This window comes from Artemia franciscana, chromosome 13 (assembly GCF_032884065.1).
Source record: "Artemia franciscana chromosome 13, ASM3288406v1, whole genome shotgun sequence".
Classification (NCBI taxonomy): Eukaryota; Metazoa; Arthropoda; class Branchiopoda; order Anostraca; family Artemiidae; genus Artemia; species Artemia franciscana.
The window spans coordinates 5253626-5270432 of record NC_088875.1 but is presented as its reverse complement, the minus strand read 5'-3'; the positions used below and the strand labels follow the sequence as shown (position 1 = coordinate 5270432).

Below are 16807 nucleotides of genomic sequence, written 5' to 3'. Positions count from 1 at the left end.
CAATTACAAATTCATTCTTTAGATTAGCAATTGCTTGTTTAATCTTCGCATTATAAAATAATGATTTAGTGTTACTATTTTTTAAGTTAGAATATATTTTATTTCTTACTCTACTAATAATTAAATTCTTCCAACTTTGAAAACTCTCTTTATTTTTATTCTCTTTCTTACACCACTTATCAATAAATAAATCAAAATCATTTTCCAAGCCATCAAGAACACTCGATGGTTTCAGATGATGAGAAAGACGGAAATTTGCCCCTTTATTCATTATAATTTGAAGATCATCTTGCTTTATTATTGACAAGTCCCCTGTTATAACATGTTTGTAAGTAGGATTTACAAATGGGCCAAGTTGCTTACAATTACAAACCGGTTTCCAATTTATATCGCTATCTAGTTTTTTTAGTATTAAATTATAATTAAAAATAATTTGCCCAATAGTTTTTGAAAATTTATAAGTTAAAACTGGACTATCATTATAATTTAAATTACTAGGAAGGGCCTGTTTCACATGCCGCTGATTTAAAATTTCTGGTAAATTAATATCTTCAATCTGCTTACAAGTAAAATTAATAGGTAAATATAATCTGTTATCCTTATTACTAATCTTATCGAACTTTTTCTTTTTTGAAATAAATTTCATTTTAGATAGAATGCAAATTGTATCACATATTACTTTAAAATTATAATCAAGAGCTGTATTATTCTTCACAATCCAGAAAAGTTTGATTAAATTCCTCTTGGATAAATTATTTAGACACTTTATTACAGAAATCATACCCCTAGATTCAAGTAGCTGGCATAGATCTATAGAAAGCATATGTACATCTAATTCATTTTTTCTATTATTTTTCCTATGTCCTCTCGATCGTTTTTTACGTTTGGTAGGACAAGTAAAAGAAGGATGGTCCATAAAACCATCAATACATTTAACAACAACATGAGACATGTCACCATATTTTGCTACACGATCATTTAACCCAAAAGGATAAGCTGTACCAAGAGTATGGATCCAGAAATCCTCCTGTTTACGTAGTCTATTATTCTTCTCTTCTTTATTTAAATTTTCTAATTCTAAATTTTCTAAAATTGTGACAGTTATATCTGATATGGAACATTTACCATTACTACAATGTTGAACTAGATAGTTATTAGTTTTTTCATTATTAACTGTTGTCTTGTGTCCAGAAAATCTTTTATATATATTATTAGTTGTTTCCCCCACATATTGTAGGCAGCATTTATTACATTCTAATAGGTAAATTACATTGGTTGTTCTACAATTAACATTACCACGTAACTTGCATGCAAAATTTTTATTATACAATGTACTTTTAACAGAAGTCCGTGGGACAAAATGATCTTGGCAAAGAAAACAACGACTTTTACACCTACTAACTTTCAAAAAATCGTTCCGAGTTCCGAGGCTAATATTTGTGTTTTGTTGCATAAAAAGTTATTGAAAATAAATCCAAAACAAACCAACATCCAAATCAAAATCCAACAATCAAAGTCCAGAAAACATGCCAAGGTCAATAGGTCAATAAATACATAAGCAAAAAGATGAAAGAACATGAAATTTGCATAAGTGCCATCTCACCAATAATTAACAATATCAGGTTAAAAACCTGGACCAGGGTAAAGGTCTGTCGGGGAGAAAACTAAAAAAATTTTCTCCACCAGCACTGGATCCAACCTGGAATAATATCATGAAAAGAGAAATCACCAATGCTACAGCACAAACACACAAAAAAAAAAAAAAAAAAAAAAAAAAAAAAAAAAAAAAAAAAAAAAAAAAAAAAAAAAAAAAAAGAGACAGAAGGAGAAAAGGAATATATAATTTTGTGTAATAAGATACCGGAATCGCATCTATTGTACACGTTTGATATCTTGTTTAGCACTCTTAGTGCTTCGCCCGTTTTTTTTTTTTTTTTTTTTTTTTTTTTTTTTTTTTTTTTTTTTTTTTTTTTTTTTACTGTTGTACGCTTAGTTGCCACCAAGCTGTCGAACTATTGACTGACACTGCCTTTCAGTTCTTTATTAGGTCTGAAATGTTTTTTTTTTTTTTTGCCAAAAAATTATTCACTTTGGGGGGAGGGTAATAATCACTCTAGGCGAAGTTCTTGATTTGTCTTCAATTGGCTTTAAGTCTTCAAACCTTGATTTAGCTAAAGGCCTATCATTTGTTCTTCAGGAATATTCGTCCTTCCGCTGTCCTTCCGCTTTTTCGAAATTGTGTATAATATTACATCAGTTTGTGGTTAAATTTCACTAGGACATGCTTTTTCATTGTTCCAACTGGGTATTACGCTACGAACCTTATAACTAATGGGATACTTAATCTATTGCCGTGTACGTCTACGACGCTAAAGGTAGAGGTCGAACGCAGAACTTGGGGCTTCGAGACAAAAATGTCTCTGCTTTGTTATAAAATAACATATTAAATTAAATGTCAAAAGAAGAAGTTGGAAAGCAACTGAAACGGGAAACTACAATTTTCCAACAAGTATAACTACAGCAATTAAGGTGACTGGGTCACGTACATGAAATAAAGAGAAAGCACCAGGCAAAGCTCTTTTCGAGAGTAAGCTTCACGGTAGGCACATCCTCGATGACAGGATAATATGACGTGTTCACTTTGAAAGTGACTAAATTCAAAATCAGCATTTTGCTATCTTGGATTTTCCAAATTGGAATTTTGAAAGATTAAGATTTATATTTGTATAATTTCTACGATTTTCACGACTTTTTTTTTCGTATGATGTAATATATAATGTAAGTGAAGATTGCACTAAATAAGTGAAAGGTATCCTTCGAAACAGAGTTTGGTAGCCTTCTGAAATAAGCAGACGACTGGACATCATGTAAGAAGCTGATACAGAAATGTGCTACCAAGATGGGCGTCATGCAACCTAAAAGGACGCCCAGGATACAAGTTAAGTCAGGCTAGATTTGCCACTCATTTTAAGGTCGCACAAATAAATAGGAAGAGAATCTAGCAGTCCTGTTTTCGTGTCACGGTTGCCCAAATAGGGCAACCGTATTGTTTTTGCCGTATTGTTTTAAAATTGTTTTATTTATTTTACCATGATGGACAATTCGTTGTAATAAGATTGCACATTTTCGTTTATTTACATGATATAAAAGCCATATATATATATATATATATATATATCTGAGATAATATACGTATTTAAAGAAAGTAGACTTTAATTTTGCATAATGATCAGATTAAATAATTCCCAAAATTCCAGTAGTTTATTCAAACCAGGACATAAGCAGAAAACTTTTGTTTTTTAAGCATAATCTGCTGTTTGGAACAACACTATTATCATTGCAGATCCAAACTAAAGACAGACCAAATATTTACTCTAACAAAAGCTTTTTTTGGGTGACTTGAACTTCATAAATTGTCATACCAACTGGTAATCTCCTGTTAAATCTGTTAAATCTCCTATAGTCTCCTGGTAAAACTCCTGTTGGAACCTGGCTAGACTCTCAAAGACAAATTGGAATCCTGGAACATTAATAAATTTGTAGATAATGGCAAAGCTTACTAATTCATGTCAAATTAATTTGGTTTTCACTTTTTCTAGAATTATATATTTGCGCTGTTGACTGGATATTGTGACCCCCCTGCTGGAATCCAGCTTCGAGACGGACTGTATTATAACCCATACTTTGTTGGTGGCGCCATTGGTATGGCTCAAGCTCTTTACAATGAAGTGAGTACCCTTTGAATTTCATAGAAGTTAGCTAAGACTCAGTTTGTAAACGAAGTACCTCCATGAAATTAGCGAAACAAGTGGAAAATTGTAGAAGGGGAGGGTGAATGGGGAATGGTAGTATCCGTCATTGATTTTATGGCACTTAGTATTAACCAATTGACATATAGCAATCGCAAATTCTGTCGGTCTGTCTGTCCCGGTTTTGCTAGTTTAGGCACTTCCAGATAAGCTAGGACGATGAAATTTGGCAGCCGTATCAGGGACCAGACCAGATTGAATTGGAAATAGTCGTTCCCCGATTCGACCATCTGGGGGGGGGTGTGTTGGGACGGTTAATTCGGAAAAATTAGAAAAAAATGACTTAAGTAAGTTTTTTAACTTACGAACGGGTGATCGGATCTTAATGAAATTTTATATTTAGAAGGATATCCTGTCTCAGAGCTGTTATTCTAAGTTACGAGGGGGTGATCGGATTTTAGTGAATTTTGATATTTAGAAGGACCTTGTGTCTCAGAGCTCTTATTTTAAATCCCGACCGGCATTAACACTCTGATTTTCCTTTGATTCTCAATCCATTGAATGAAATCAATCCATTAATTCTTAGAATTTTGCTAGAGCTCATGCCATATGAGCTCTTAGCTCTTGTTAACATTTTAAAAAAAATTTATACCTAGAATGAATTTTTTCTAGACGGATTCAAAACATCCTAAGGGATTTGGAGCTAATGGTCTAATGGATTATCATTAAAATAACTTCGTAGATTTGCACGGTCTCTGGTTTGCACTGGGACTACAAACCAGGACTAATAAGATAGGAATTCTCAAGCAAATACTCTTGGAAACGTTCATGACAAATGGTAGGATAAAAATTAAAAGTATTTTAGATGAGGAAACTAGGCGTAGGATTTCCGCCTAGCCCTATTACCCACCTAACATGTAAGCCCCTAACTACCCCACTCATGGGGATGCCCCATTCATCTTCAAAATTCTAAAATGGTGAACCTTACAAACACTTTTAGAGAGTCCAGCGGTCAGACCCAACCCCGACACGCTTCGGAGTGTACACAGGCTGCAGAACCGTTGCAAAAAAATTTTCTATTGGAGTTGGATTGCCTTAGGGCGTCCCCAACCCTTCTGAAAAGAGTAAACTTCGCAATCCTACTTATATATTTTTGGTTCCGTATTAACAGTTATTTCATTTTTGTGTTTTTTATTGTTTTACCGATACATTCTGGCTAAATGTTTAAGATTTAAAATGTATCGATTGATTGACAAATCCAGATTTAAATTGTATTTTTATTTTATTCAGTTTTGAAGGCTTGTAGCTGATAAATAGAAACCCCTCCCCCCCCAACAATCTTTGGGTCCACATTTTTTTTTGTATTAATTATTTATTTATACTTAGATGGCAGTCACCATCTGGAATTTGGAAATTTAATGTATGCTCATATTAAGAGCGCACAGGGGCTTCCTCGATGTTGTAATGTTTTTTTTTTTTTTTTTTTTTTTTATCGAGAGAGAACAGGGTTTTAAGTTTCCGACATCTTGTATGAAATAATCGATTAGAAGAACCTGATGCTGTGCTATCATAAAATATAAATTAAAAAAACTAGTTTGTCGAATATTACTAAATGAAGTTTAATAAATTAGTTTAAAGTTTATAAAGGTTAAGAATAAAGTTTAGAAATGAAAATTAAATGAAAATTTATAAACATTACAGTTAGTTTTAGGGAAGGGGAGGAAAATATTTCTTTGGGAGTGTGTGGAACATTACGGTTCCCTTCTACTGCATCCATAGTACATACAATTTTAGAAATAGTGAGATATTTAGTCCAGTTTATTATTTTTGCGGTTGTAAAAGCATTTGTTATGCCTCCGTAATTTCTTTTCCTCACTTTTTCTGTTCAATCTTCAAAAATTTAAAAATTTATTTTAAAAGTGTTTAATTTTCGACCTAACACCTTAAATTAGATATCTTTTTTTCTTCTTATTTTTTCCTATATCACACTGCCTTTCTATGGAGAACAAATGAAAGTTCAAATGGGGATAAGTCCATTTATCTAAGGGAGTTTATTAACTGAGTTGATCCTAAGTCTTGAGTTGTAAATTGAGCCTCGAGTTTTAAGCTAATGAACTCTCAGACAAATCTAATGAATGAACTGTAAACTATTTGTGGCCGGAAGTTATTATTTTGTTCTGTATATTATATTAGTATAATATGTATATATATATATATATATATATATATATATATATATATATATATATTAGTTTTAATTTTAATGCTCTAATATTTCTGCTGATGACGATCGCTGTACATGTGATCGAAATATCCAGACTTATGGATCTCTTTCCATTGTCCAATAAATAGACTTATCCCTATTGGAACTTTTATTTGTTTGACAGTCTATAATCCCGAACTCCTATAGTTTCCTAAGTGACTTTTGGACAACTAAAATTTCTAAAACAAAGGTCATGATGGAATTCAGGGTCAAATCTTCTTCCCTCTGTTTGCAAAATTATATCCCAATTGTGTTTTTTGTTTTTTTGTTTTTTTTATGAAACAGGTCATGGTATTAAAAGTGCCTTTTGGATTTTGAAACTTGCTCAAAATGAAGTGCCCTTTTCAGTCTCTCTCTCTCCCTCTCTTTCTCGCTCTGTATCTCTCTCACTCTTTCTCTCTCTTTCACTTTGTATCTCTCTCTCTCTCTCTCTTCTTCTTCTTCTTCTTCTTCTTCTTCTCTTTCTCTCGCTCTACATTGCTGTTGAGTAGCCTTAGTTGTAATTCTGAATTATTTGCAGCTTATTGAGTATTCAGATGGAACTCCAGCAACTGCTAGCCAATTAGCTAAAGACGTGTCTGTCTTTTTGAAGTGGGCATCCGAACCGGAACATGACACAAGGAAAAAGATGGCTCTTAAGGTTTGTCTTATTTTATCTGGGGCATAGTTACTATACAACTACTTATGCTACTATAACGTATAGTAATAATAGTAATGTAGTAGTACAGTAAAGTAATATAAGCATCATAGTAGTATAGTATACTTCAGTTGTATATATGTTTAGTTGTAAAATATGTTACAATATTACCATAATGCTGACATCGTAATGATTTATAACTCTAAATCACGAATATAATGCGATTAGATTTTTAGAATATCAGTTTCTCACCTTTGATGTAAAAATCAGTGAGTTTTAACTATTTTGATTTTTAAGTAAAAGGTGTATGACTGAACTAAAGCCAGAAAATGGGCCCGCGGCGTAACTTTGATCAGGAGAAACAAATCGCTGGCCCGAAAAACTTTTATTAGAGCTCGTCCTGCTTTTCACATTATTTACTTTATTTTTTACTTTATTTACTTTTACTTTACTTGATCTATACAAAAAAACCTCAAAAACGCATAAAAAATTTGTTTGTATCCATTTTTGTTACGTTTTTATGAGTCAGACAAACATTTCGGGGGGGGGGAGGGGATTCAAACCCCTCTCCCCTGGATACAGCCTTGAGTAAAATAAAAAAAAAACAAAAAACAAATTATTCCGTATTCCCTGTTGTTTCTAAGTTGTGTTTGTTTGGTTCCGTGTGCCAAATCCCTAACCGCCCCCTAAATCACCGTAAATGTACGAAGGAAAGTCGTGGATTTTGTCCTCTAGTGTCCATCCATGACAGCTGCAGGAAATTTTTATATCCTCATTAGCTGTGTGGTATAATAAAAGCAGATAGAGGGAATTAATACATTGTCTTAATTTTCATTCGTAATTCTCGTTAGTGTCATAGGCAATAAACTTGTGTAGTTAAATTATTGACTGAATATTAGATTTGAGAGTGTACAGTAAGATTTATATATTTATTGGCCATGTTATTTTTAGTTAACTATAACTATTTGCAGCAGTAGGCAAGTCATGGTTGCCAGTGATAAGGTTGCCAGACTAGTGACAAAATAACACAGGCTAGTGAAAAAATAGGCTAGGGGAAAAAATTGGAAAATATAAAAAAGATAGCATGAAACCTCTAACAAATGGCGTTGGATTGACAAATAAATACACTATTAAAATCACCATGGCCGAGAACCCTTAGCAGGGAACTTACAGTCCCCTGGCTTGAACAACAAGGAAAATCACTGTTTCTTCCCCTGCTAGTGGTTTCTTCCACTGCTACTAATAAAACGTAGTATTAAAAGTATTTTTGGCAAAATTTTTTAAGTTATAAGAAACGGACTCCTTTGCTGGAAACCAAAATTAGTATGTTGTTGTAAATGCTGAAGTAAGCGGTAAAAAGTAAAAAAAAAAGTGCCAAAAGTGTAAATTCGAAAGTAAGTACCGATGAAAACCACAGTATCTTGCCATCATGTAAAATATTAGGAGTTATGTGGGATCAGGATATTTTTTAGGGGAGAGGTGGGGAGCACTTGCCCCGGGTGCAGAAATTTTAGGGATGCAAAACTACATAAATAATCTAACGGTTATAATCATTAAGTAATTATTGAAATTTCACTTAAAAAAAATTAAAGTATGGGGCGCAATTAATAAATGAAGTTAATTAATAAATTATTAATTGATTAGTTGCATAAAATAAAAATGAATTTAAAAACATTAAATTAATATGATAACTATTAAAAAATCAAAAAATGATTAAATGATAATGATTAAATTAAGATAATAATAAATAAAAAAATGAATCAATTAAGTAATAAATTGAAAATAGTTCTGTTAATAAATGAAAATTTTGTTTAAGTTTGGCATGATATTTTTGGGGGGAACAGGAGGGGGGCTAATCCAGATTTTGCCCTTGTTGCAAAAGAGGCCAGAACCGTCTCTGGAATGAGGGCTGTTTACGATAGAATATAATATAACTAAGACTCTTTACTGAATAAGTTCTAATCAAATTAAATAAAGCTATTTAAATGGCAACTCTATATGTCATACTACTACTACTACTACAAATAAGTCGTTGCTGTACCTAGCTGATGAAGTCAGCACACTTGATTACGCTCCTCCTCCATCCCTATCTATGTGATTCATGTTTGTAAGTATTTTTTGTTGTCTCTTAGTTTTTTCTTTCACTGAAGAAGGCCACCTATCTTCTAGTTTAATTTTTAACTTTTGAATTTTTAAATGACCAGACAAACAGCTTTTCGCTCACTCAGAGAGGTTGTTGTGTTACATAAATGAACCTACATTTACATGAATCTACAGCCCTTATTAGGGCTTAGGAAGATGTTTTCAAGCTCCTAACTCCGCCCCTCTCCCATTGAAAGCACTGATTTCTCATGGACGTGTGTATGTTTTTTTCTTTGACTTTGGTAAATAGAACTTCCTGTTTTAGTTCAGCCTAATTACGATCTATGCAGGTTTTTTTTTTCTCAAGTTTCTTCTTGTTTTGATTCCCTACTTAAAAGGCTTGAAATATTGCGCAAGAATTTGTTGTTTTTTTTGTGGACGCAATTTGCAGTCAGGGCTGCCACTTCTAGGGAGATTTCCCTATTTTAGGGAGAAATCATTTCTTTTAGGGAAACTTATTTTGAATTTAGGTACAAAGGAAAATCTGGGGTAAAGTAAGGATTTTCAGGGAAATCTGGGGTAAAATAAGGATTTTAGGAATTCCCAAAAGAAAGAATTCGACCAAAGTTACCTGACAAGTGGCTTCAGTTACCAATGTTTAAAAACTGGATATATAAAAGAGTGTCAAATAAGTCAAATAAAATACTTATGTACCATACTGTGGGTTCTGTTTGAAATATGAATATTGTGGGAAATCAGAGATGACCAGGCATGCTCTGACCAAGCATATAAAAGCAAGCAATGAAATTGAGACGAAGGTTGGTAGTGGCAGCATTGAAAAACTTTTGACTATGCAATAATTCCAAAGAAATTGAACAGCATATCTGTATATTTTTTGGCAGAACATAATCTGCCATTAGGTCTTGCAGACAGCTTGGTCCCTCTTAAGAAAATTATTTCCTAAAGACCAGGTTCTAGCACGAGTCACTCTCGGTAATCAGAAAGCTACAAAGATTTTGCGACAGATTTTTCTTTCGGTAATACAACCAGTTAGTTGAGTTCCTCAAAGCTACTTTTTCTCTGTGATAATTGATACGACCACTGATTGTACTGTTGACAAGCGACTAGCTATCAGTGTTATCTTTTAGTGAGAAAGATCTAAAACTTCATGTCAAAGTATTGGACATGGTTAAGTGAAGTGATAGATCAGCTGACTGCCAGCTTCAAACAAGTCATTGAGAAAGAACTCGATTCTCTCACAAAATTTTGTTGGATTTTGTGCGGATATTACTAACAACATGTTTGGAGCCAATAGATCTGCTTCAACGCTATTGAAAACATGGAGCCCCACTATGAATGTGAAATGCTCATGCCATCTTATTCACTTAGGTTCATCATATGCATGCTTGTCACTTCCTAAGACACTAGAAGGCTTGGCACCAAATATCTGCCCACTTTTCCAGAGGCGCTTCAAGGCGAGAGGATGCAGTATGCTGAATTTCAGAAGTTTTTTCAATGCAAAGCGCTCTCAATTTTTATACCCGGACAGATCCGTTGGTTGTCCCTTCTGGCCTGCATAAAGAGGCTTATTGAGCGCCAGGCTGTTCTAACTCAGAAATCTCATTACAGAAACCAGGTTTGGCGACACAACTGCAACCAATGAACTTGTCTTGTCAACATTACAAAGCAAGTTGACAAAGCCATACCTTGAATTCATGGACTACTCTCTTGGCCTTTCCAACGAATTTAGAAGAGTTTTCCAATCTGAGCTTCCACTTCTTCCCTCCCTAAAAGCAACTGTCAGCAAACTTGTGAATGATATTGAGTCTAATGTCATGAAACTGGACTGTATTCGCAGCGTTGGTTTGTTTACCAAAATGGATCTTTACCTTTCAAGTGAGTACCTGCCTTTAGACCAAACATATGTGGGAATAGCTGCAACCAATTCAATGTATTTTTTGGCTTTGATTGAAATTTTGGCTTTGATTGAACCAAGGAATGCAAGACATTTGAAGCCAAAATCTCTGAGGCCACTATTTGCGAGATTTCCTATCCTAAGAGAAAAGTGTTGCCTCTAAAAAACAAACTTAGAACCGAGGTCACTGGCAATGACTGATGTCACTGAGCTTCACCTGGAAGCAGCCCAAGTTCAAGACCTGTCAGTTTAACAGTACTGGATGAAGATATATAGTCTGAACACTCGCAGTGGCGAAATCCAGTACCCGGAATTGCGGAAGTGCATACCACTGATGTTCTCTTCACCTTTCAGCAATGTGGCAGCTGAGCATTTGTTTAATCTCCTGAAGTTAGTCAAAACAGACATCCGAAATAGTATCAAGAATGTCACACTAGTCTCACTTATTCGAATCAATTACTGGTTGAAAACTGAAGATAAAACTTCATCAACTGTCAGCATACCGAAAGCTGTTGCTGGCTTCAAGACTTAAATTAAACTTTTTTATGTATTCTAGGTAGTGTGAAAGATGTTTCACATATCATTATTTAAAGTAAAAAAAATAACAATTTGATGCTGTGCAATTTTTTTTTCGCGTAGATTATATGGAAATGTAAGGGAAAATAATCCGTTTTTCTAAGGAGAAAAATAGGGAGAAATCAAACCTTAAGACAGGGAATTTTAGGGAAAATTGATATTAAAATAGGGTAAAATGAAATTGAAAAGTGGAAGCACTGTTTGCAGTATTGACTTAAATTTTTTTAGTTTGGAAAACCTACTGACGTCTATACGTCACTTTGACTATTTGATTTGACTATACGTCTATTTGACTATTAGACGTAAGTTTGATTGACAATGTTTGAGGATTTTGATCTAAGTTGAATGGGTGACAATGTTTCCGTGACATCGTTTATATAAATGTGCTACTGATAGAATGATCAACTGAGGATGTAATAAATCCTTCCATCTGTTTTGTACTATATAAAAGAATTATTTCATGCTAATCAAAAGGATTTAAGCTTTTTGAAATAATGTATAAAAATGTAATATTCAACTCATTCCTGGATCCTACCCAGTCAATATTTAAGTTACGTTTTGTAACATTCTATTGATTTTATGTAGGTTTCAGTGATATTACTTTCTCTCTTGGTCGATTTTTTTTCGTAAATGAACCCTGAAGTGGTAAGACTATCCTTCTGAAGTAACTAGGAGTAAAACATTTTATTCTCTGGGGAAAATGTTTATCAAGCATTGAATTTCTCAGTCTTTGGTGCTATATCTTTGTGGTCATAGATAAACACAGGCCTGACTCTGAGATGGGAGTGAGATTGAGTGTCATCTTTATTGCTGGGGTGGTTGGAACTTGGAGAAATTAATGCGTTACTGTACTAAACTTCTTTTCCAGATGTTCACTGTATATGTATCTGGCTTCTTGGAGAGGACAAAACACGTACGACCTATATTAAAACACAATGTACAGCAATGATTATATATATATATATATATATATATATATATATATATATATATATATATATATATATATATATATATATATATATATATATATATATATATATATATATATATATATATATATATATATATATATATATATATATATATATATATATATATATTTCTTGGGGGTCACCCTTTCTTGATCCCCTCCTCCCTGGAAACGCAAATCCGTAAGGTCCTAAAATGGATACCTAAATGATGGGATTTGAAATCTGATATTTATGATCGTAGCAGAAATTTCATCCTCGTTTAACTAAAATATTATCAAAGAGTTCATGGTAACGATCTGTAGTAAGGAGCGACCCGGCTCAATAGTAACCGAAACTCTAAAAACGGAATTTTGATATCAATAGTTACATCAAAAGAATTGCATTTTAATGCCAATTATATATATATATATAATATATAATATATAAATATATAAGTTTCATCAAGTTTAGTCTTACCCATCAAAAGTTACGAGCCTGAGAATATTTGCCTTATTTTAGAAAATATGGGAAAACACCCTATGAAAGTCATAGAATCTTAACGAAAATCACATCATCAGATTCAGCGTATCCGATAACCTTACTGTAGAAGATTCAAGCTCCTATCTGCAAAAATGTGGAATTTTGCATTTTTTTTTGCCAGATTTTTTTTTTCAGGGGTGATCGTATCGACCCAGTGGTCCTAAAATATCGCAAAAGGGCACATTCTAACTTAAATGCAGGATTTTCTAGCATTATTTAAAAAAACAATGAGAAAATAAATAAAAAAAGTTTTTTCAACTGCAAGTAAGGAGCAGCGTTAAAACTTAAAACCAACAGAAAATATTACGTATATAAGGGGGTTCGTCTCCTCCACAATTCCTTGCTCTTTACGCTTAAGTATTTATAGTAATTTCAACTATTTATTCTACAGCCTTTGTGATTCAGGGGTCATTCTTAAAGAATTAGGATTAAATTCAAGCTTTAGTGTAAAGAGCAAAATATTGACGAGTGGGCGAACCCCCTCATATGCGTAATAATATACAAATATAGAAGTTCGTTACGTAAGTTAATTCGTATGTTACATATATTTATTACTAATAAAAACGTTCGTAAAAAAAAAAACAAGTTCTAGTTACATTTTTAATTAAACAAAAAATGGGAGGGCAACTAGGCCTCCTCTCACACCTCTTTTTCTATCAAAATCGTCCGATCAGAACTATGAGAAAGCCATTTAGCAAAAAAAAAATAATATGCAAATTTTGTTTTAATTATTCAAGTGCGGTGAGCCAAAATCAAAACATACATTAATTCAAAAACTTTCAGAAATTAAACTAAAAAACAAGTATTTTTTAACTGCAAGTAAGGAGCGACATTAAAACTTAAAACGAACAGAAATTATTCCGTATACGAAAGGGGTTGTCCTCTCCTCAACGCCTCGCTCTTTACGCGAACGTTTTTTATTATTTTAAAAAGTAGAACTGTGACAAAGAGTCAAACTCTAAGAGAGAGTGGGGATGAATTAGAAACGGTCCCTCTCCTATATGGAATAAATTCTACTCATTTTGGTTCTTAATCTTACTCTTTACTTTCATAATAACAGCCTGGACCAGAAATATTCCCATTAATCAAGAGGGATGAAATATCAATTTCACGTTTTGATGTGTTCTTATTTATTTGTTTATTTTTTTTGTACTCCTCCAGAAAAATCAGAAAAAATGAGGTATTTTTAACTTACAAACGGGTGATTGGATCTTAGCATCATGTAGAACGTCCTGAAATGTACAATTTCAGTCAAGTTGACGAAGATCTTCTTCGATTAGAGGTTCTAATTTATGGTATATATATAAGCTGTACTCTGTCATACTTGGGTATGTTTCTGTATGGTTTTTTATGTCACTTGGTATTAACCAAGTGACATAATTCTTGCATGAATTTGCTGAGAAAAGAAGAAGAAACGGCATCAGAATCCATTGTTCCACATTGTTTACGTAGTGTATTTATTATAGGGAAGTAATCAATCAATCAATCAATTTATATAAAAGAAACAGAAAAAATTGCAAAACTTTAGGCCCCCACAAAGGATCTTTGGCCTATGAGAGTGGGAGACTAAACATAGCGTTAAATAATAGCACTAAAATTAAACAGGAGAACAAGAAGAAGAAAAAAAAGAAAAGGAAAAAAAGCAACAACAAAAAACTGCTGTGCCAATTAAAATAAATGAATCAAACAAATTGACAAGGAAAGATAGAGGGGGAAAAGACAAGGGAGGAGAGAACTAACTCTCTAGACATAACAGGTGTTCGGTTAGTTCTTTTTTAAATTTTCTATTAGAATGACATGGCCTAATTTTAGGAATTTCATATGGAGGAACAACATCAGACTAGATTAAAATCTGATCTTATGGTTTTGGTTTCATGAATGAAAATATCCATGTCATTTCTGAGAGAAAAAGAGACACGAGATTCCTTTCGTAATTCAGAATTCAAAAGATGTAATTTTTTGAAGAAGTTAGGGAAGAGTCCATGAAAATAATTAGGATGAAACAAGAGGAAAGAAAGATGTATGTGGATTGAATTTCCAATGAATTCATACTGAGCATCCATTTTTTGGGCGGGAGAGGGGTGAAGTGCTGGTGGCATTTTCCGCGGGGATAATTCTCCATGGGGAGGGACATTTACATTCAATTGTGCGTGAAGATGTTAAGGGTAGATTTTCACCGGGATGGAATTGCTTAGAGAATAAATCCGTGGGGAGGAGTGATTTTTCCCTGGAGATATAGCCATATTTCTTGTCATTATTTAAAAAATGATCAAAAACTAAATAAAAAAAATTCAACTGAAAGTAAGGAGCAAAATTAAAACTTAACACGAACAGAAATTATTTTGCATATAAGAACAACTCCTGAAACACTATGTTCGTTAAATTAGAACAATAAGAGGCTTTTTTTAAGGTACTATAAAGCTTGAGCGTAAAGAGTGAGGTGTTGAGAAGGAATTATTCACATACGTAATAATTTCTGTTCGTTTTAATCTTGCTCCTTACTTTTAGTTGAACAAACTTGTTTTTTTTTTCGTTTAATTTCAAGAAAAGTCAAGTATAGGAAATAATGGACTGCGTATATACAATCCGGGGTTTAGTATGTTCGACCATGAGGGAGGGGGAAGCGTAAAGTGATGCGCTTTTAGGGGTGATACAAGTATTTTAGAATTTTAAAAGTAGTTTTCAGAATTTTATACTGTTTCCTTTTAAAGGGGCCAAACACTAAAATAGTACCAGATTTACCATATAGGAGGTAAAAGGAACCTATTTGATTGGACCAGCAAACACTTTAATGCCATCAGATACACTTTTTCTATTACCGACATTTGATACTTCTTCGTTATTTAAGATGTTTATTATATTTCTTATATACGATATTTATTAATTTTATTCGAGTTTTCTTTGTAATTTTAGGTTATCATGATGTTCTCAATGGTTGCTTCTGTAATTTACTACTTGAAGAGACACAAGTTTGCATTGGTTAAGTCCCGTAAATTCCAGTTTAAACCAAAGGAGAGCCACCAGTGATCGTTCACTTTTCTAGGTTTAAAAGCTCGTTAATAGATAACCCATCTCCGAGAGGATGCCATCTTTTTATAAGAAGTAGTGATGTCGTTTAGATGGTGTTAATTACTCTATAATTCAGTTTTCATTAACTGTCAGGTGTCCAATACCCAGTTTATTAAATTGGTCCCACTATATTGTATGGTACTTTTTCTAAGGATTTCGGTTTAGTTTAAGGGAATAGCTAGACCTGGTGCTGAATCGCCGTGAAAACCTTTTTTTTTCAGCTGTGGTGGTCTGGCCTCTCTTGCACCTGGGGCGAAACCTTGACTAGCCCTGCCTCCCTGTATCCCAAAAAATTTTCATTCATCAAAAAAACTATTTTTTATTTATTATTTAAGTTATTAGCGACGAAGATTACACTGCCTGTCCATATCAAACAAAAACAATTCAGAAACAATAGGGAAATTTTTTCCAAGACAGTGGAATTGAAGTCGGTGGATATTTCCACTGAGCATCAATTTATTTCCACCAGCATAAAGAAGACACAGACAAAGCGTTAATTTCTAATAGTTCTAATAACCCCCTTTGATTCTGCTCTAGCCTGGCATATTTTTAATAATCCCTCCCACACATTACTTTTTGAAAAATCTTCTCTCACTAGTAATGATTTGGGGATAAAACAGGTGGTTTGGAAATCAATCGAAATTAGTCTCAAAATAAATGATAATATTTCTTTAATTAGGGACTTGGAGAGTATTCACTAAATTCTTGATACTCAAATTTAATTAAAAATGATATAACAAAATATTTTACTAAACCAATTTATAATTGTATTGAATTAGTTACAAAAAGACCCTTGAGGCAAGCTGCCAAAAAAGAAGGATTAGTTTTGAAAACTTATATTTTATTATTTTGGTTTGAATGAATTTATCGTCTCACATCATTTTGTTTATCAGTCCCGGTTGAACTTCATTGAAGTAAGGAGGCTAGGGCTGTTTTAAAAAGTTTTTTAGCACGTTTTTAGTTTTAATTTTCACTTTTTGATGTAAGTTCCTATATATATATATATATATATATATATATATA

General features: G+C 33.1%; 1 protein-coding gene across 1 annotated transcript in view; it reads left to right on the top strand.

Annotated features, from left to right (window-relative positions):
- Positions 1-15915, top strand: part of LOC136034427 (cytochrome c1, heme protein, mitochondrial-like) — a 49672-nt gene extending 33757 nt beyond the window's left edge. The window contains exons 5-7 of the mRNA XM_065715602.1: positions 3600-3728; positions 6533-6652; positions 15629-15915. Of these exons, the coding sequence (XP_065571674.1) occupies positions 3600-3728; positions 6533-6652; positions 15629-15742 (363 nt within the window). The 3' untranslated portion in view covers positions 15743-15915. The remainder of the gene's footprint in view (positions 1-3599; positions 3729-6532; positions 6653-15628) is intronic.
- Positions 15916-16807: the final 892 nt, after the last annotated feature.